The sequence below is a fragment of the Emys orbicularis genome, chromosome 8 (genome assembly GCF_028017835.1).
Source record: "Emys orbicularis isolate rEmyOrb1 chromosome 8, rEmyOrb1.hap1, whole genome shotgun sequence".
NCBI lineage: Eukaryota > Metazoa > Chordata > Testudines > Emydidae > Emys > Emys orbicularis.
Genome location: NC_088690.1, coordinates 70548741 through 70570830, shown reverse-complemented (window position 1 = coordinate 70570830; position 22090 = coordinate 70548741). Strand labels below are relative to the sequence as shown.

General features: G+C 48.1%; 1 protein-coding gene across 2 annotated transcripts in view; it reads right to left on the bottom strand.

Annotated features, from left to right (window-relative positions):
• Positions 1-19685, bottom strand: part of UAP1 (UDP-N-acetylglucosamine pyrophosphorylase 1) — a 41446-nt gene extending 21761 nt beyond the window's left edge. For both annotated transcript variants that reach the window (XM_065409248.1, XM_065409249.1), the window contains exons 1-4: positions 19409-19685; positions 12859-13063; positions 6060-6235; positions 4087-4259 (exon numbers count right to left, since the gene is read on the bottom strand). In XM_065409248.1, the coding sequence (XP_065265320.1) occupies positions 4087-4259; positions 6060-6235; positions 12859-13063; positions 19409-19685 (831 nt within the window). The remainder of the gene's footprint in view (positions 1-4086; positions 4260-6059; positions 6236-12858; positions 13064-19408) is intronic.
• Between the last annotated feature and the right edge of the window lie 2405 nt (positions 19686-22090).

Genomic DNA, 22090 nt, shown 5'->3' with positions numbered 1-22090 from the left:
TAAGTAAACAAAGTGTCCCGGTGTGCCAGCAGCTTACCCTGACGGGCCGGGACAGCAACTGGTGGGGAAATTTTTTGGGGGGGAGAAACTGGGGGTCAGGGGAGTAACCCCTGTGACCAGCCCTCACAGGACCCCACCTCTAGTCCAGGACCCCCACACTCTCCCCATCCCATCCCTTCCCACCTTATCTGGGGAGGGCCAGGGGAGGATGTCTCTGGCCTGGCTGGAGCTGCTCCGGCAGGCAGGGCAGCGCGCTCCGGCAGGCCAGATCAGGCAGCACGGCCGCAGCATGTTCCAGCGGGCTGGGCCGGGCAGCACGGCTGCAGCGTGCTCTGGCAGGCCGGGCAGCGTGGCCACAGCCTGCTCTGGGGAGTGGGGCTGAGCAGCACGGCTGCAGCCTGCCAGCCCCGGAGCTGCAGCTGCTTCGGAGGCTGGGGGGAGAGCAGCGTGGCCAGAAGCGGAGAGACTCTGGCCCCGCCTCTTCCCTTCTGGGTCTGCTGGCTGTGCTGCCTCTCCTTGCCCCCTCTGTTGGGGGGAGGGGCTGTGTCCCACCTCTCTCTCTCTCTCGATAACCGTTCATAAGCCGACCCCCTTCTCTGGTGCTTCCTTTTTTAAACCATGCTCCATCCCTTCACAGCCTCGACACGCCAGGCTGACCATGTGCCATCCCCAGAGCAACTGAGCCTACTTGATCCCAGGCTGCTGGGCCTGAGCAAGACTTCCCTACAATTGCTTCTTCCAGAAGCCAGGGGTCTCTGTGGTGCAGGGTACAGTGATAACAGCTGACTTGTGTTTTCAATGCTGCCAGGTCCCACACCTGCATGACTGTAATGCAAAGGGGTGAAGGAGGACAAAGAAGAAATGCAGAGGGGAAGGGGGACCATGCGCAGAAACAGAAGGAGCTGTAACCGCTAAACCTTCAGAACCTGAACTGAATTTATTATTGGTTAATCCCACCATTTTTCTGCTCTGTAGCACATAGCTAGACCATGGGTAAAATGCTCCTTAGTAGCAGGTCAACAAAGATATCAGTTATGCCATTACTGGTGCACTGAATCTGAAGGTCCTGACCTTGCTGATGTGCCATGAGAGCGAGCTAACATGGTTTTACAGGATGAAGTTTGCATTTAAGTTTAAAAAAAATTGGGAAATTACATTAAAAATGTTAAGAAACTTGTGATTACAAAATTGACCATGGTCATTTGGAAGTGTCAGAACTATGGTTTCCCAGGAAACTTTTATTTAGCCCCCTGTGCATATACCTTATGATGCTTCTTTAATTACACGATCTACTGTTTTCTCCACATGACCCCTGCTTCATTCAGTGCACAGGACAGACCTAGTCTGGGGATGAGTCAAGGCTGTGGTCTGATGGACCTCTGCCTCAGCTGTTGCAGAAGGTGGGAGATTGTAGTGAATGAAACAGGGGATTTCAGGAAAAAAAGGTAGCTGAATGCTGCTCTGGAAACAGGATTCTAATCCTTCTCTCCCAGAGAGGGTGGATTAGGTTAAAATTGGCTTTAACTGTGCTTTGCATTTGTACTTTAGTTATTTTCTTAAATAAAAGTAGATTCTCATTTTTAAATAGATACAGTAGATAGATGGGTACTTTGTGCTAAGAAGGACACACTATCAATATAAATTTAAATGACATAGCTGAACATACATTTATTCAGATTCTTAATTTACTTTGATTGTTAGAAAATGGTGAAAGATGTATTTCTTAATTTGGTTGAGATTTATGTCAAACTGCATTTGGATGGAAATAGGAATTCAATTTAAAATGCACAAAAACATTTTAAAGTTGTTTTTTTTATTAAATACACCTCTACTTCGATATAACGCTGTCCTCTGGAGCCAAAAAAAAAAAAAAATCTTACCACTTTATAGGTAAAACCGCGTTATATCGAACTTGCTTTGATCCGCCAGAGTGTGCAGCCTCCCCCCCCGGAGCACTGCTTTACCGCTTTATATCAGAATTAGTGTTATATCGGGTCACGTTATATCAAGGTAGAGGAGTATAAGGTAATTTTATTTAACTATATAAAAACAAATAAGTAAGGTTGCCCACAGCCATATTTTCCAAATTACTTAGGCACCTAAAGATGCACATACACGCCTCATAGGATTTTTGAACACCTAGCTTACTGAAATCAACTCCCAGTTGATTTCTCAACTTTGAATTAACTAGTCCAAATGGAGAAAGTGTTCTCTGTAACTGCTAGCTAAACTGAAGGCAAAAGCAATTAAGGCAAAAGCTTTTCTGCACAACAGGAACTGAAATACAAGCATCTGCTCTTCTGGAAAGCCTGAAATTGATACTTAATGTACTTTATGATACTGACATTTATAAATTTAACTTTTGAGATCACCTCAGATTGTAAAAAAGCAGCACCCTTTAATTCATTGAAGTTTGAGAGCTCATTGATCAAGCATTTATTTAAATGGTTTTAATAGATCAAAGTAAGTTTGGGCCTCAGACTGTCAATTTCAACTTTAATTGTATACAAGTATGGATAATTTGGATCACTCAATGATTGGCTGTTCTGTTCATTCCCTCTGAAGCTCTGGCCCGTCAGAAAACAGGATACCATCGGTCTGACCCAGTATGGCTGTTCTTATAGGTTTGTTTTTAATCATTTTAACCTAAGTCTGATTTTTTGCAGGTTGGCACTAACTGTGGTCCTCATTTTCTAGGTATTTGACTTGAGATCGTGGGGTTTGATTTGCAGAGTGCTCTCTCACTCTCAGTTGCAAATGAGATCAACAAGAGCTGTGCTTTCAACATGTGAAATGTTATGAAGTTCTAAGTACTCTGAACAAAAATCAGGTCCTAGGCTGCTCAAATTGGGCACTGAAAGTTAGCTGACACTTGGCTATAATCTGTGCTTTAGTTCCCCAGCTGTAAAACGGGGATATCACCCACTCATCTCACAGGGGTGAGATACCACATTCAGTAATGTCTGCACAGAACTAAGACTATGAGGAGAGCACCACAGAAGAACCCATGAGTAACTTATTCTGTATTTGGCAGGATTTGGACAGCGAACAGTAAACACATGGGCTATGCACTGAATGAGGACAAAATCCTCAATACCCGTTCAACGTGCATCATCAATCCTGTGCATGGACTGAGGTGGGGTCTTGTGGTAGTAGTATGTGATCAAGTAATTAACAGCTGTACTACATACACAAGAGGACTGGATTAAGGGTGCACAGGCATCTCCTAATTTGAGTGATTAACTTTGCAACCCTAATATGTTTAATGTAATTCTGTTGGATGCACTACACAAACAGAGCAGGTGCCATGCAGATGGCCAGTCCACTAAGGAGCTGATGCCTGAAATAGCAACAGCCACCTACTCTACTCCCCGCTCAAGGGAGAGCTCGAGTAGCTCAGCCATCCAAAAGGACCAACTGGAAACAAGAACACTGAAGCAGGGGCTGGATCGGGGCAGCTCAGTGAGCCAATACTGCTCCCCTGGGGCTGAATCAGGCTCCAGAACCTAAACTTTATATTAGAGTTCAATATCTAGCACTTGAGAAAAGCTTCACAATACAGACAACATATAAACAGACATTGCCACCTGCCTGGGTGCACAGGCTTTCTGAAACATAGCTCAAGATGACTATTCATGCCTCTTAACCACAAGGCCATGCTGAAGCTGAAGTCTAGGGATTATAATTTAAACAAACTATCAGCTATTCATCTGGTCATCAAGTTATGTGAGAAAGGAGAGGCACTGTCCTATTATGGAGATGTGCAGTCTCCTGCCAGTGGCATCACATGGTGCCATGCACAGAGATTGGAGCGTACCACATCCAATCCCTGATTACAGGGGCTAACGTGGTTGCAGCCTGAAAAAACAGCACCACACAGCATTAATTGCGGTGAGTGCAGTCCCAGCTCCGCTAGGATCTACAGAGCCCATGTTGACGGAGGAACCAGAAGAGCCTGGATACAGCCTTGATGGGGAGTGAGCTGCTGATGCCAGCCAATGGTGTGATTATGACAATTGTGCCAGTGTATTCAAGGGTGTCTGAGCCAGTTCCTCTGCCCTCTCCACCCCACTGCAGCCCCATTACCTTTGCACCACACTCAGCTCCCTTCTGTATGCAGAACCCAATGAACCTGGGGTCAGCCACCTTCACTAAGATGTTGTCAACGCAGTACATATGGATGCTCCAGATGCCTCGCTGCTCCATGTCCTCCACGATGCCATGGGCGCCAAGGGCTCGGTACAGCCCCCCATTGCCATCTGGTGAGGCGAGAACACATTACTGCACCAGAAGCATACAGCAGGAGTGAGTATTTAAGCCAGTCCCCAGCTGGATGCCACACAGGGATTAGCATGTTCCTAGAGATTGAGGGAAGCTGCCAGGGGAACAGACTAGACTGTAGTAAGAGGGGCCCAGGTGGGGACTTTGGCCTCCTGTGAGCACACCCCAGCCCAAATATCCTCTCCCCTGGTCTGTTTCCCCAATGCCCTGTTCCATCCCATCCCTCAGGCTGGGGCCTGGCACTGTGACTCTGCAGCAGAGGCTGGGCCAAAGAGAAGCCATGACACAACCCTGAGTGGCCAGCACCAGTCTGTCTGCTCTGTGGGAGAGGAGGAGGAATAGTCCTAGCAGGAGCAGCATATGCAGGGAATCAGGGGGGAAGAGGGAACTACACAAGACAGAGGTGTCTATGGGGAAGGGGCTGTGCCAAGGTATGCAGGATGGAATTGTGAAGATCCTAGGGTTCATTGCAACACTGAGATGCCAAGTCGGGGCAAGGACTCCACTCAGCTCAATAAAAATGTCATTGGGCTGCAGGGCACCAATTGCAGGAAGAATCGGACTAACAGTGGCTTTTATTCCAATAGGACCAGGAGATACTGAGCCCCTCGTCACTACTAAAGCCCTGCAAAGCCTCTCCCCCCCTCCCCATTCACTTATGAACTAAGCAGGCTCTTTGGCATCTCAGTGCTAACTCCATCCCCAAGATGACAGATGAGTGATAGGGCACAAACCACTCTGCAAATTCACTCCCCTGTCCCAGAGGGAAAACAGGAACCCAGCTGTGCTATAGCAGAGCAAACTACTACACCTAGATAACTAGGCAGAATACTAAGAGGGTCACTCCCCAGTTTGCAGGCAAGATGCCTGGCTTTATTAGAGCCATATTTGTCGAAGGGAAAGGGACAGGCAGGCACTTACTGTTGTGATACAGATGTTTAATGACACCAAGCCTGCAAGTTGCTTTCTGAAAGGCCAGGTCTGCCAGATCTATGAGGATAAGCAGCGATTCTCTGCTGTTTCCTAGAACCAACCTTTGCACAAGTCACCCTCCGAAGTCCCTAGAGCGAGTTTTATCCCACTTACGTATTTTCTGTCCCTCCCATCTAACCTGTCCTCCTGCATGACGTTCTGGGGTGAGGGAAAGGGGTGTCCCTAGGCTGCAGTCTAACAAGCTCCTTCCCTCCCACTCAAAGCCTCTTCAGTCCAGCCATTTCTGTGACTCCCCTCTGCTCAAGATCAGCCAGAGCAATACTGGAAATCCATGGGAAATTGGGGGATTGTTGCTGGATTTGGCACAGACCATGAAACATTTTGTAAGTTCAACAGGATTCCAAACAAAGCAATTCTGCATCTAAGAACACCTGTGAGCTGCTGGCTACATGTGTCTGATGGAATGAGAATGTACTTTCACCCCACCATGGTTTACCCTACCGCCTCAAAGCTTCTTATCCCCATCACCCTCCAGATCAGTGTTTCTCAAACTTTTGTATTGGTGACCCCTTTCACACAGCAAACCCATGAGTGTGACCCCCCTTATAAATTAAAAACACTTTTCTTGTATTTAACACTATTATAAATGCTGGAGGCAAAGCGGGGTTTGGGGTGGAAGCTGACACCTCGCAACCCCCTGTTTGAGAACCCCTGCTCCAGATCTTGCATTTGAGACCTTCCAATCTGAACGACCTTGATGCCCCATTCAGAGCCTTGCTGAATCCAGTCTGCTGGAGAGGTTTGCTCCCCTAAACTCCCACTAATGGGCTTTCAACAGCACAGACCTGGTGCCATAGAAACTTTGCCCTTCTCTTCCAGAAAAATCTTGCCATCAAACCCCATAGCAGGCAGCATCCCTTGCTGGAAAAAGATCACATTTTTCTGCTTTAAACCAAAGTAATTGTGCTTCAAGAAGAACTCCTTTGTAGATTCCATTGTTCTGCCACTTGTCATGATGTACCTACCACAGGAAGAAGAGAAAAACCCAAGTAAATAGGGAGACAATCAAACTCGGCTCCTGTCTGATCTTCACACAGGATTGCTTTTGAAGCCCACGTAGAGCACTCATGGGATAGAGATCAGGACCCCCTGGGATCAGGATGTATCTCAGAACAGCTCTCACTCACATCTAACAATGAATCACAAAACATTTCACCTCTGACCAGTGAGCTCTCTGCAGCCACAGGTTTGGCAGCAATTGTCTGAGTGGCCATGTCAGGGACCTACGGAGCAAGGAGGATGGTGCTGGTGGTCTCCATGAGCTGGGAGGAGCCCATGGTTAGAACAAACATGCAGGAGGAAGTTGTATCTGCTGCGATATGATCTACTGGCACTAGGGAGGAGGAGGACTAGCTGCCCCAAGCCAGTGAGGAACCTCAACACAGGCCTTGAGCAACACTTCCACTGACAGCAACAGACACTGGAACCTCCTTGAGCAGCGTTGGACAATGCTTTGCTGGGTAATTTGGCTGGAAGACCCTTTGTCAGCAGCATCTGGCACTGCTGACTTACTGGCTCTTGAGCCCCATTGCTGCTGGAGGAGGCTCATCTCCTGACCTTTTGGGGTTCTGCTTGAATAGGCAGCACAGAGAACTAGAGGGATTATGGCTCAGGTTCTAGAAACACTAGCAATGGCTACCAGGAATATGGTAAATCAGTGCTTGATGCTGACCTCCCTGAATGCCCCAGCCAGGATACCAGAGAGTCAGACCCCAAGCAGAGATCAACTGTAGAGGATGGGAGACTATCCCAGAGGGATGAGGATGCACAAGCAGCTTAAAAAGGCAAGGCCGCAGTAGTGCCTGCAACCAGCGATTAGAAAAACCACTTTCAGAGAAGACTGAACTAACAAGAGGGAGCTAAACTAGATCAGTTCATCCTGTTACTTCCCTGGTCAAAGAGCAGCCACCTCAGAATGAACTTAAGGGCAGCTGGAGCCATCCCCCTTTACACCCTTCAGTCCCAGCAGAAATTATGGAAATGCACTGTAGACCCAGACACACTGCTCACTGGAAGTTTCTGAACCCCCCCAGGGCACGGGCACGGGCACATTTAGAACATCTGTTTGCTTTTTTGACTGCCGCTGCACATTGAGTGGATGTTTTCAGAGAGCTATCCACAATGACTCCAAGATCTTTCTTGAGTGGTAACAGCTAATTTACACCCCATAATTTTATATGTATAGTTGGGATTATGTTTTTCCAATGTGCATTACTTTGCATTTATCAACATTAAATTTCTTCTGCCATTTTGTTGCCCAATCACCCATTTTTGAGAGATCTTTTGTAGCTCTTCGCAGTATGCCTGGGTCTTAACTATCTTTAATAATTTTTTATCATCTGCAAATTTTGCCACCTCACTGTTTACCCCTTTTTCCAGATCATCTATGAATATGTTGAACCAGACTGGACCCAGAACAGACTCCTGGGGGACACCACGATTTACCTCTCTCCATTCTGAAAACGGACTATTTATACCTACCTTTTATTTCCTATCTTTTAACCAGTTACCAATCCATGAGAGCACCTTCCCTCTTATCCCATGACAGCTTACTATGCGTAAGAGCCTTTGGTGAGGGACCTTTTCAAAGGCTTTCTGAAAATGTAAGTACACTAGGTACACACTGGATCCCCTTGGTCCACATGATTGCTGACCCCCTCAAAGAATTCTAGTAGATTGGTGAGGCATGATTTCCCTTTACTAAAACCACGTTGACTCTTCCTCAACAAATTAAAAACAATATTGTCAGACATATAGATTAACATATAGTTTCAACCAGTTTGCCTGGTACTGAAGTTAAGCTTCCAGGCCTGTAATTGCCTGGATCACCTCTGGAGCCCTTTTAAAAAATTAAAATCATGTTAGCTATCCTCCAGTCATCTGGTACAGAAGCGGATTTAAATATGTTACAGACTACAGTTAGTAGTTCTGCAATTTCACATTTGAGCTCCTTAAGAACTCTTGGGTGAATACCATCTGGTACTGGTGACTTATTACTGTTTAGTTTATCAATTTGTTCCAAACCTCCTCTAATGGCCTCTATCTGGGCCAGTTCCTCAGATGTGTCACCTAAGAAGAATGGCTCAGGTTTGGGAATCTCCCTCACATCCTCAGCCATGAAGACCGATGCAAAGAATTCATTTAGTTTCTCCGCAATGGCCTTATCATCCTTGAGTGCTCCTTTAGCACCTCGACTGTCCAGTGGCCCCACTGGTTGTTTAGCAGGCTTCCTGCTTCTGATGTACTTAAAACAAAAATTTGCTATTACTTTGAGTCTTTGGCTAACTGTTCCTCAAATGTTTTGGCTTCCTAATTGTATTTTTACACTTCACTTTATGCTCCTTTCTATTTTCCTCACTAGGATTAAGCTTCCGCTTTTTAAAGGATGCCTTTCTACCACTCACTGCTTTTTACTTTGTTGTTTAGCCACAGTGGCTCTTTTTTGGTTCTCTGTTTTTTTTAATTTGGGGTATACATTTAAGTTGAGCCTCTATTATGGGGTCTTTAAAGAGTTTCCACACAGCTTGCAGAGATTTCACTTTTGGCACTGTACCTTTTAATTTCTGTTTAACCTCCTCATTTGTGTAGTTCCCCTTTCTGAAACTAAATGCTACAGTGTTGGGCTGCTGTGGTGTTTTTCCTGCCACAGGGATATTAAATTTAATTATATTATGGTCACTATTACTAAGTGGTCCAGCTATATTCACCTCTTGGACCAGATCCTGTGCTCCTCTTAGGACTAAAACAAGAATTGCCTCTCCTCTGGTGGGGTCCAGGACCAGCTGCTCCAAGAAGCAGTCATTTAAGGTGTCTAGAAACTTTATCTCTGCGTCTCATCCTGAGGTGACATGTACCAGCCAATATGGGGATAATTAATAATGGGGTATTATTATTATTATTATTATAATTGAGTTTTTTTATTTTAATAGCTTCTCTAATCTGCCTGAGCATTTCACAGTCACTGTCACCATCCTGGTCAGGTGGTTTGTAATATATCCCTACCACTATATTCTTATTAGAGCATGGAATTTCTATCCAGAGACTCTATGGTGCAGTTTGATTCATTTATGATTTTTACTTCATTTGATGACCTGTTCTGTCTTTCCAATCTATTTGGTATTACTGTATCCCATTGATTATCCTCATTTAATATGAGGCACTCTAGTTCACCCATTTTATTATTTAGACTTGTATGTGAAGAAAGCCACAGTGTGCAGAGAACCACCATCAGCTGAAGGCAATCTCTCTTGGGATTCTTTCATGGCTTTTCCTGGGATTTTCCCTTGCTTTCCAAATTTGTGTCTTTTCTCCCCCATTTTTCTTCACAGGCTCTAAGGGTGCCTGAAGTGCCAGGCTTGTGACAGAAACCACAGAAAGGAATCCCAAAGCTACTTGTTTACAATTTCAGTTCTCATTGGGTGTGTGACATACCAGGGTACAATCCAGACCAATGACTGCCCTGTAACCTGGGCTGCCCTTTACAACAGCAAGGCATTGTAGTCTCCAGCCTGGCCCGCTCACCAACAGCCTTTGGCATGTAAATCACTCCCAGCAATGTCTGTATGTGCTGCTGCCAGCCAGCCACACCTTGGCACCTACCAGCTTTGGTTATGCTGCAGGGTGACCCCAACACAGCCCCAGTCCTGGATCATTCCCCAGGAATATATGTCCTGTACTGCCTAGTCCTCTCCTGAATAGTACAAATATGTTAAATCTGTTACTCCTTTAAAGGAATAATATGCACATAACTTGTTAGCCCAAATGGAGTCACCCAGACCCTTCAACTTGAACGTGCTGGATTAGATAATAAACTGGTTTTACTGTTTACTCTACAGAGAGATTTTGAGTACAAGTTATGAGGTATAAAAGTCCGAATGCTACAAGAGGTAAAATGCTTACTGGTGCCTAACCAATCTATATTAGATTGGAAACAAATTTCTTTTGCCACATGCTTTCAACAGTTTTACTGACCAAACTCCAAGTCAGGACCCCTCCCCCAGAGTCCAACAGCTGCTTCCTTTGTCTCTTTAGTTGCAGTGAATGTGATGGGCAGCGAAGAGAGTTGTCTTGGGGTGTCTGTCCCTTCTTTCTATAGTCCTGTCCCCACTTTGAGAAGCATTTCCAGCTGGGAACAAGGCGACAAGCTGTCGGCGTGGAAGGAAAATCCATGCTGTTTCTTCACGAAGATGTAGATTTTTGCCCTGCCCCCTTTCCTGCCAAAGAATGGCCACTTGGCAGGTAACTGTCCAGCCTTGTTTACACATGGCTCAGGCATCAGCTTGCCCTTTGTCTCTGAGAAACTTGTAGGTCACTCCCCAGACTTCTCCAGAAGGCATACTTTGGTCATGATTTCAGCTTGTTTATATATGAAGTTTATAGTTTCACACATAATGCTGCTATTTGTATTTGGCCATGATAATGATGATCAGCAAATTATGCATTTTTCAATCAGTGCACCTCAAACTGGGGGTCCTGACACAAAAGGGGGTCACAAGATCACAAAAAATGTTGCCAAGAGGAAGGGGAGTTGGGGGGGGTACAGCAGCTGCCGCTCTCTGGCCACCAAGCTCCAAAAGCAGTGCCACCACTAGCGGCAATACAGAAGTAAGGGTGGCAATACCATGAGTATGCTCCTATGAGCATCTACAGTAATTTGCTATCACTTTGGGGGGGGGGGGGGGGGGCATCACAGCCTGAAATATTTAAACCAGTTTTAAATTATACCTTACAATGCATACTTTGTAGATTGTGAACAAAAGGTGTATATTCTGTCTACACTGGAATTAGATACCCCTGGCTGGCCCATGCCAGCTGACTCAGGTTCACAGGGCTCAGGCTGTGGGATCATTTAATCACAATGTAGACGTTCTGGCATGGGTTGCAGCCTGGGCTCTGGAACCATCCCACCTTGCAGGCCCAACAGCCAGAGCCAGCTGGCATGGGCCAATCATGGGTTTTTAATTGCAGTGTAGACATACTCAAATACCTCCTGAACTCAGACACCTGACATACGATTTGGAGAGCAGCTCTTTGAAAAGGCTCATCACCCCCACCCATGAGAGTGATGGCCCAGAAAGGTCACAGTCCACATCCTTCTTGAGCAAGGCTGGGAAGACCAGCTTAAAGACCAGGAAAGAAGAGAAACAATGGCAGACACCCATCTCCCCCACCCAGAGGGGAGAGGATCGAGGCCTGGATCTACACACAAAAATTAGATCCATCTAGCTACCCCACTCAGGGCTATGACAATGTCTCACCATGAGCACAATGATTAGGTCAATCTAGGTACTGTCTCTCAGAGGTGGATTTAACTAATTGACACAGAAAGTATCTACACTACAGTGGCACATCTGCAGCACCACAGCTGTGTCGCTGTAGCACAGATATACCATTAGAAGAAGGCTTATAATGGAAGTCTGGTTGCAACCTTAACTATGGCATTACAACTCATAACTCAATACTTTGCCTGGGTATAGTGTCTTTCAGTCACCAATGCCTTGCAGAACAACTTAGATGGGCAGACTCGGGCCACAGCTACATTAAGGAAATTCACACGGACATGACTGCCTCTATGCTGTATCACCAGTGCAAACCTCTAAAACAGACATTGCACCAGTGCAGCTTAAACTTGTAATTTACTGAGAGCACAGCCTCAGCATAGGCTGCTCTCTGCATGGGCACACCATGTCTTCATTAGGGCTTTGTGCTAGTGTATGCAGTTATACAGGTTAGACAAACACCTGCCAGGAATGGTCTAGATCAGTCATTGCCAACCTTTTTAAGCACATGATCACTTTTTGAATTAAAGTGAAACCCAGGATCTACCCCGCCCCTTCTCCAAGGCCCCACCTCACCCCATTGCTCACTCTCCCCCACCTGCACTCACTTTCACCAGGCTGGGGCAGGGGGTTGGGGTACAGGCTCTGGGCTGGGGCCAAGGGGTTCAGAGTGGGAGGGGGCTCAGGGCACAAGCTCTGGGAGGAGGCTCAGGCAGAGGATTGGGGTGCTGGCTCTGGGAATGGGCTCAGGGCTGGGACAGGGTGCGGGGCTGCACTGGGCAGCGTTTAGCTGGGGTGGCAGCGCAGTGGAGCTAAGGCAGGTTCCCTGCCTGCCCTGGCCCCACGCTACTCCTGGATGCTGCCGGCACATCCCTGCAACTCCCTCCCCGCCCAATGCAGGGATGTGCCAGCTGCTTCCAGGACCAGCGCTGGGCCAGTGCAGGCAGGGAGCTTGCCTCAGCCCTGCTGCGCTGCCGGACTTTTAGCAGCCAGAGACTGCGGTTGACTGGCAGAGGCTCTGCGATCAACCAGTCAATCACAATCTACCGGTTGGTAACTACTGGTCTAGGTAATACTTAGTCCTGCCATGAGTGCAGGGAACTGGACTAGATCACCTCTTGAGGTCTGTTCCTGTCCTATAATTCTATACCACTGCCAATTGCCTTCATCTAGGAAAGGCCAAGGCAGAGATTAGTTACCATGCCCAAGTTTACACAAAGGAAATAGAGCCAGGACCAGAACCTAGAACTCTCCCCCAGACAAACCTGACTACTATCAGGATGGACTGACAATGCAAACCCCTTACCATGGAATGACACACTTGGTGCCATGCTGTTTTTCAGCCAGCTGCTGTAGTTTCAGGATGCGCTCTGCTTGGATCTGGAAGAGCGTTTTGTGGGATGGCAACCCCACATCATACATTCCCTTGGGATAAGAAACACCCAGTCTCGTCCCTTGTCCACCAGCTAGGAGGAGGACAGCTACTTTGCTCTGAGAAATCTGATGGAGACCTAAACAAGAAAGAAACGGAAAAAAAAAGTGACTAAAAGCTTTCCCCCTGCAGAGGGGAAACCATGTGATGCCTTCCAGTTTATGAACAATATCATTGGAACCATAATCCTCCAGCACTCAAGCTGGCTGGCTCTAGGGAGGAAGGCAGCACAGCCAATCCCAGTTAAACAAAGGCTCTCCGGTTATTGGTAGGGGGACAGGATGGTCTGAGGGAACATGTGTACTGCTCTGTTGACTGGCTCAGTCACAGCAAAGGAGCTCTGTCTGGAGGAGACAAGAATGAGCTTCAGAGCAGCCCCAACAGCACTAGACTAAGTTCTGGGCATGCTTGTGGCGTTTACCCCTCACCCTTCTTGAAAACAGCCAGCTCCTGTCCACCAGGATCACACCACTCCACCCACGAGTGGCCTTGCGGAGGGGCAGAGAGATTATCCTTTGGGGGTACAGAAGCTCAGCTGGCAGTTTCATGTAGTAAATGTGCAGGAAGGATCTTCAAATCATCCTGCTGCAGGAGTGTAATCCAGGCTCAGCCAAGTCTCTTTAGATTTCTATTTACCCCAAAATCATTGGGACACTCAGTGCTGGGCTTCACAGAACCAGGAAGACAGTTGTCCTCACAACTCCCAGGTCTTGCAGAGATCACAAGGACAGCCTAGACCAGTGACACATGTGACTCACTAGCCTCAGTCTGAGTGTCTCCTGCAGCTCTCAGTGTTTTAACATGTGCTGCAGATTTAATTAACCAATCAGGATGCTTTTACTATGTTATTAACCAATTGTGTTAAAATACTTGGTCAGTCATTTTGTTGAGACCACACACACACACAGTGTAACTCCTCGCTTAAAGTCATCCCTGTTAACGTGGTTTCGTTGATCAATTAGGGAACATGCTCGTTTAAAGTTGCGCAATGCTCCCTTCTAATGTTGTTTGGCAGCCACCTGCTTTGTCCACTGCTTGCAGGAAGAGCAGCACATTGCAACTAGCTGGTGGGGGCTTGGAACCAGGGTGGACTGGCAGCCCCCCTATCAATCAGCTCCCCGCTCCCCTAAGTTCCCTGTGCAGCAGCTGCCCAGCAGGCTAGCAATTGCTGCTGTCCCTCCCCGCACTGCCATGTGCTGCTCCTGTCCTCTGCCTTGGAGCTGCTCCCCGAGACTCCTGCTTGCTGTGCGGGGGGAGGGGAGGAAGAGGGAGCCTAATGTCAGGGTGTCCCCCTCCCCCCTGCTGCTGCACCCCACTTACCCCCATCTTCCATAGAGCAGGGGGGGGGGGGGACACACAACAGAGGGAGTTTCCAGGCAGCAGCAGCTGCAGTCTCAGCAAACTGATCTAATTAACAAGGCAGTGTACTTAAAGGTGAAATGCGCATCTCTCTCACATACACACAGTGTGTGTGTGTGTGTGTCTGTCTGCAATGCTCTCTCCCCTCCCTCCATTCCTGGTGCCTTGTAGACAGAGAGTTAATCTTTGAGGGCTCAGCCAATTGCTAGATCATTTAGCAGTAAGGCATCCCCTGGAAAATATCCCACCCTCTGTGAAGCTTGGTTGAGGTGGAGGAGTCAATCATCATCACAGTGTACCAGTATTAAGTTGTTGGTTTAAAACCTATACTGTGTGTGTATATTTTATAGTCTTGTCTGGTGAAAAAAATTCCCTGGAACCTAACCCCCACATTTACATTAATTCTTATGGGGAAATTGGATTCACTTAACATCGTTTCGCTTAAAGTCGCATTTTTCACGAACATAACTACAACGTTAAGTGAGGAGTTACTGTATATATATAGCAAATATTCTTGATACTGTTTAAATAGGACTATATAGTACTATAGTTAATGAAACAATGAATACACACTACTGTGGCTCTTTTGAGTAATGCTGATCACTAATTTAGCTCCTGAACCACTGATGTCAGAGTATCATTAGCCCAGACTAACCACATGATAAGGAGTGGTAAGAGGTGGCCAATCCAGCATGTGTTCAAAGTACTATACAAACATTAACACAACACCCAAATCCCTTGTGAGGTACATGACTATCTTCATTTGGGATTTGCCCAAGGGCAGAAAGCAGGGCGGATGGGAGGGAAGTAGAGTCAAAAACAGAATCCCCAGACTCAGATTTCTAGCCCAGAACTTAATTCCCTAGACAATGCTGCCTGATCTAAGATAAATGCAGTCTGGCAAGTTAACATGGATAAGGAACCTGTGCATTCCTATTGCCTAACTGGCATTTCAGTTATGCACCCTTCTTGTTGCACCAGTGTAGATTTTTGTATTTAATAACCCACCCCCTGAATACTATATTACTTACAGAACTCAGTATGTAAGTTAAAAAAATAATCAAGATTGCACAGCTAACATGGAATTTTCCTATTTGAAAGTTTAGAAAGGAATTCAACAAACAAAAGGAAGACAGAAAGAAGGGAAAGAGTACCTATGTGTTGCATTAGAGAGAAGCATGGCCTAAACATAGGAATGAATGGGAGCCACAAATGCTGGAGTTCTAATCCCAGTTCCGCCAGCGGCTTGGGTAAATCTGTACCTCATTTCTTCCCCCTTCCATTCCCATATTCTAGTACACATGCTCTCATCTCAGAGGAGTTGGTATAAATGCTATTTTGTAGGTGCATAGCAAAAGATACTCAGCATTTAAAGTACTAGAAGAATGTCAAGCATTAGGAGTGCTAGGTTGTATGTGGGGCCTAGCAGTTATTCACAGAGGGTTTGTATATGCTAGATGTTACACAGCTAGGCAGTTCTATCACAATAGCTTCAGCAACAGAATGTGCTGAGTTGTGTAGCATACATGGGTGGCTCTACTCCCAAGAGTGAGAATTCAAGACAGTTCTGAACTTGTACAAAGAAGTGCACATCTTCAAGCAATGTCCAAGCAGGTGATGTGACAGACCAAAAGAGAATTTAAAGTTACAAATAACTGGAAATTTAGGGATTTATATAGCACTGTTATGAAGAGTCTAGGTCTAAATTTTTGAGACTATGGGAGCCTAAATAGGTGCTTAAGGCACGGTAGTTATCAATAGGATTTGTGGTGAAGGGTTCAACTTCAATGGGAGTTTCAATCTTCAGCACTTCATAAAATTTAACCAATTAATTAGGTGCCCACCCCATGCACGAAGACATTGGCCCTTGGCTCTCTAGCTGTGCCACAATGTAATTGAAGAGTTTGGGTTTCACCTATTGCCACAAGACTCCAAACAATGGTAAAGGTAAAGTCAAATACATTTCAATTTAGAAAGCTATGCAATCATTTTTCAACCCAACAGTGACTGTTCTTCATGTAGTCCAGCCATTGCCTAAGCATATTGTGATGTCTGCACCTGGATTTTCTATCTGCAAAAATGTTTGTCCCCTCTTCGCAAACAAAGTGGTTGGACCAATTCACAGAAGTTCATTTTCCAAGAAAGCTTTGGTTTCAGTCAAGTCAAATTTCAGCAAAAAGGAAAACTTTTGCAAGAGTAAAAGCATTCAAATAAGGCAAAGCTGAACCAGTCAATTTTATGCAGCTAAGTTGTGATCTTTCCAAACTGTGTCTACATTTACAGGACAGCTACCTAGAATAGTGCACAATAAAGAATCCACAATAGCTGGAAATTGTTTGACAATGCGATTTTCAGATCAGTAGCCCTCACTGAGGAATGTCCACTTAAGTTTGAGTTGTGTGTGAAGTTTTTTGCATGTAATTAGTGTCCAGATTCTCCTACCCTCCCGATGGAAAAAGTATGTCACCCTCTTGATACAGCTACCCCCAACTCCACTTTGGCCCAGAAGAATTTAGAAAGTTGCAGGTTTCTGCAGACAGGCATTTATAATGAAAATCCTTTTGCAACATTAGAGCTTTCTCCACCAGCAAAAGCTGTGTGGTATGGCTGTTTTTCCTGATAGCAAACAGCTGAGAGTTTACAATGAACCTCCAAAGGTCAAATGCTTCCTGGATAACTTCCTGCTTGGACTCATGCCTCAAACTTGTTTTAAACATCTGTTAAGGAATGGAACAAAGGGTGCCACACATATCGAGGCGCACTGGCAGGACACCATATGCATAGTAACTAGCATGTCAGTGCAAAGCTTATTAGTCTGTTCAGTTATGCTCTCCCCACTTTACCCAGCCACACCATAGTGTCATACCGAGAGAGCAAATAAAACAAGCAGGGCCAAAGTGTCCCCCATACGCTATAGACACTAGTTGTGTTTCGATACATTAATGCCAACTCTTTTATGGCACATTCCATCGGTCAATCCGAAAGTGTTGCAAAGGTGGTCAGTATCACAGTCCTCCTGTTACAGATGGGGATATGGAGGCAAAGAGAGGGAAATCAACGCACCAAATCACCCAGCAGCAGAGCTGGGACCAAAACTCAGCTCCCTCAAGTCTCAGTGAAGTGCTCTACCCACTACATTTAGTGTAAGCTTTATCCTTCTATTACTGTTACATAGCAGCTACAAGACTCATTTCACAATCACTTTATTTCACAGTCTCTTTATTTAAGCTATCATTCCAATCCTAGCCTTCCTAGGAATGTCTACATTCTCGGATATGCAGCGTTAATGCTGCCTTTTCACACGGAAGTGCGGTATTTGAAGGCAGCAGATCTTAGGGCTTGGCTACACTTGTGAGTTAGCGTGCATTAAAGCAGCCCTGGGCACCCTAGCTCACTACCTGTCCACACTGGCAAGGCCCGTACAGCGTTCTGACTCCAGGGCTAGAGCACTCCTGGTACTCCACCTCAGGGAGAAGATTAACACTTGGTGCGCATTGGCTGAAACGCCCGGGTGTCAGTGTGTTGCATTACTGCGCTCTGATCAGCCTCCGGAAACGTCCCATAATCCCCTTAAGTCAAGTGGCCACTCTTGTCACTGTTTTGGAATCACTGCAGGCATGCCAATATGCCCTTTGAAAGCTCTGTTTCTGACAGCCGGCATGCTTATCTACTCCGAGACAAAGCAACCATTACTGTGGAATGCTGTGTGTGAGAGAGGAGCGGGGGGGGGGGGGGGGGAGGGAAAGAGTGTGTGTGTTGCTGTCTGAACTTACAAGACAGCATGCTAACATGCTCTCAGCCCCCCAAAAACCCACTCTCTCCCCCCACATACGTACAACACACTCCCTGTCACACTCCACCCCACTCATTTGAAAAGCATGTTGCAGCCACTTGCATGTTGGGATAGCGATCACAATGCATTGCTCTCTGTGGCCATTGCAAGAGCTACTAATGTGGCCACGCCAGTGCACTTGCAGCTGCCAGCGTGGACAGATTGCAGCGCTTTCCCTACTGCGCTCGACGAAGGCAGGTTTAACTCAAAGTGCTCTACATCTCCAAGTGTAGCCATGCCCTAAGCTAACACTACAACTCTGCTTCCATTATAACCCTCTCCCAGTTTTCACACACCACTTCCGGGGGGTTCTGTTGTGGCTAAGATATTACACGCCTGGACTCCGTCCACAGTGATTTGTCGTCCACTGAGCCACATCCATATGCCAGCTTGCATTACTGGTGAGGGGGAAGGATCATTAGTATTTACCCCTCCTTCTTTACAGCACAATGTTCTTCACTTCATCTGGGTTTGATGTTTGTGCGCAAATGTGAAGCGCCACAAGCATGTGACTGGCCCTCATGGAGGAACAGCCACTGGAACAAGTTTAAACATATTTATGTTAATGAAATCTAAAGCTGAGAATTTAAAGAAAGAGGCTTGTGCCCAGCACAACCTTTTCGGGCCCCAGGGTCTGTCATTGTTCACAGAGCAGCACTCGGGAGAAGGGCTCCCAGGCACGGAGGTTGGATTTCCCGAGATGCTTAGTGAAGGGCTGTTAGAACTGAGAGTGCCCAGGGAATTCCCAAACAGCTTGCCACCACTGGCCGCCCGGCTCACCTGCCCTCTGCACTGCGAAGGCTAGGGTGACCAGACAGCAAATGTGAAAAATCGGGACAGGAAGTGGGGGGGGGGGCAATAGGAACCTATATAAGAAAAAGACCCCAAAATCGGGACTGTCCCTGTAAAATCAGGACATTTGGTCACAATAGCTCAGGCCCTGTTGGAACGCAGAGGAGACCCCGGGCTCAGCCGGATGCTAACGGGGGAGGCCCGCTAGCGTATGGTCGGGCAGCAGCATAGCAGGGACAGCAGAGCCCACCGCCCCCCCAAGGGCTGCGAACAGTGGCATCCGAAGGGGCTCCCTCCCGCCAGGGACCTCGCCAAACGCTAAGCGGCGCCCAGAGGCGGGGAGCCAACCTGGCCCGCCGGGGGAAGGACGCGCCCCGCGTTGCCCCCGGGGCCAGGAGCACCCGTCGCAGGCTACTGGGGAGGAACGCCCCCAGCCCGTACCTTCGCGCTCCCACTCGGGGAGCTGGTCCGCGTCTCGGGTGGCGCTACCCAGCACGGCCCGCGGCAGCGCCTCCATCCGCCCGTCCACCTTGTCGCGGTCGGCCGCGCCCGCGCCCTCCATGGCCCGGCGGAAGCAGGCGCCCAGCGCCTCGCAGTCCAGGCTCTGCAGCTCCTCGCACAGCGCCCGCCGCTCCGCGCCGCCCAGCTCAGCCCAGAAGCGCAGCAGGTGGCCCTGCCCGGCCGCGGCCAGCCGGCGGCGCAGCACCTCGGGCTCCATGGGCAGTGAGCGTCGCCCAGCCCCGGGCAGCCCCAGCCCGCGAACCGACGGCGCCGCTCACGGCTCCCAACCCGCATGCACCCGGCCCACAAGCCCGGTTGCTGCCCGGCTTCCGCTCCCCCAGACCTGAGTACGCTCCCCGCTACCGCGCTCATATAGGCGGCTAAGCCCTGCCTCTCACGGCCACCAATCGCTGCGCTCAGGGGCGGGCTGCCTCGCCGTGTCCGCCAGGGCTACGACGCGCCCACTGACCCTGACTTCACGTTCGGCGGCGGGGACGCGTCCTAATGGCTGAGAGCCCACGAGGGGCGGGGTCACAGCCACCTCCACCCAATCTTTTCCTGGGGCACGTGGCAGGCCCTAGCGTATGCGGAAGGGAGTCGCTGCCGTCCTCTGCCAACTCCGCAGCTGTTTGCCATGGTGATGTTTGTGATGTCACATACACTCAACGTAGCCGACTCCCCCCAACCCCGTCTCCCCTCCCCTCCCCCACAGCACCTCTCCCTGCTACCACCCAACCACTACCCCCTCCAGCCCTTCCCCTCCAGCACTGCTCCCTACTCCCACACAACCCCTCCCCCTCCACTCCACTCCCCCAAAGCCCTGCTCCCACCCAAACCCCCTCCTTTACCCTCCCCTTCTGCATAGCACCACTCCCTGCCCCACCCAATCCCTCCCGCTTCCACTTCCCTCCCCCCACCTCGCTCCCTGCTCCCATCCAACTCCTCCCCCCCAGCACTGCTTCCTGCTCCACCCAAACCTTCCCCCTCCCCTCCCCGCCACCCCTCCACTCACCTCCCCCACAGCACTGCTCCCTGCTCCCACGGCACCGCTCCCTACCCCACCCAACCCCTCCCCCTTCCACTCCCCTCCCCCACAGCACCGCTCCCTGCTCCCACCCAACCCTTCCTGCCTCCACTCCCCCCCTAGCACTGCTCCCTGCCCCCACCCAACCGCTTCCTCCTCCACTCCCAGTCCCCCACAGCACTGCTCCCACCCAACCCTTCCCCTCCCCCCACTGCATCGCTCCCTGCTCTCACCCAAACCCTCCCCCCTCCACAGCACTGCTCCCTGCCCCCACTCCACCCCTAAAGCAGCACTCAAGGACAATAAGGCCGTTGTGGAGAAACTAAATTAATTCTTTGCATCCGTCTTCACGGCTGAGGATGTGAGGGAAATTCCCAAACCTGAGCTATTCTCTTTAGGTGACAAATCTGAGGAACTGGTCCAGATAGAGGCCATTAGAGGAGTGTGATGATGCGGCTCTGGCGGGACCCAACTGAGAGTGCCAATTCAGGACAAATTGCTAAAAACAGGACAGTTACAGCCCAAGGCTGGGGTTTTTCCACCTCTAAGGCAAACCAAACCAGCCAGACTAAGAGGACTTCGGTCTCACCCCACTGGCTAACCACAAGTCACACAAGCAATTCCCTAAGACACTCCAGTTTCCCAGTATCACCACCAGTGCCACTCGTTATGGGGACAAATGGTTATGAAAACGAATACCCCAATAAAAGAAAAAGGTTCTCCTGATCCCATAGGACCAAGCCCCAGACCCAGGTCAATATACAAATCAGATCTTACCCACAAATCACGCTGTTGCCAATCCTTTAGAATCTAAAATCTAAAGGTTTATTCATAAAAGGAAAAAGATATAGATGAGAGTTAGAATTGGTTAAATGGGATCGATTACATACAGTAATGGCACAGTTCTTGGTTCAGGCTTGCAGCAGAGAGAGAATAAACTGCAGGTTCAAATCAAGTCTCTGGAATACATCCCCAGCTGGGATGGGTAATCAGTCCTTGGTGTAGAGTTTCTGTTTGTAGCAAAGTCCCTCCAGAGGTAAGAAACAGGATTGAAGACAAAATGGAGATGAGGCATCAGCCTTATATAGCCTTTCCCGGGTGTAAGAACACCTCTTTGTTCTCACTGTGGAAAATTACAGCAAAATGGAGTCTGGAGTCACATGGGCCAGTTCCTGCATACTTTGCTGAGTCTCAAGGCATATTTGCCTTCTCTCAATGGGTTCATTGTATAGCTGATAGTCCTTAATGGGCCATCAAGCAGGCTAGGCAGAGCTGACACCAACTTGTCTGGGATGTCACCCAGAAGCATAGCATAAGTTTGAAATACAGACAGTATAGAGCCAATATTCATAACTTCAACTACAAAATTGATACACACATATAGACAGCATAATCATAACCAGCAAACCATAACCTTGTCTTAGACACCTCATTTGACCCCCTTTATACAAGATTTGGGTGCCACTACAGGACCTTGGTTGCAACAATGATCTATATGGTCCCTGATTATATCAATATAATCACAAGGAGGTTTGGAACAAATTGATAAACTAAACAGTAATAAGTCACCAGGACCAGATGGTATTCACCCAAGAGTT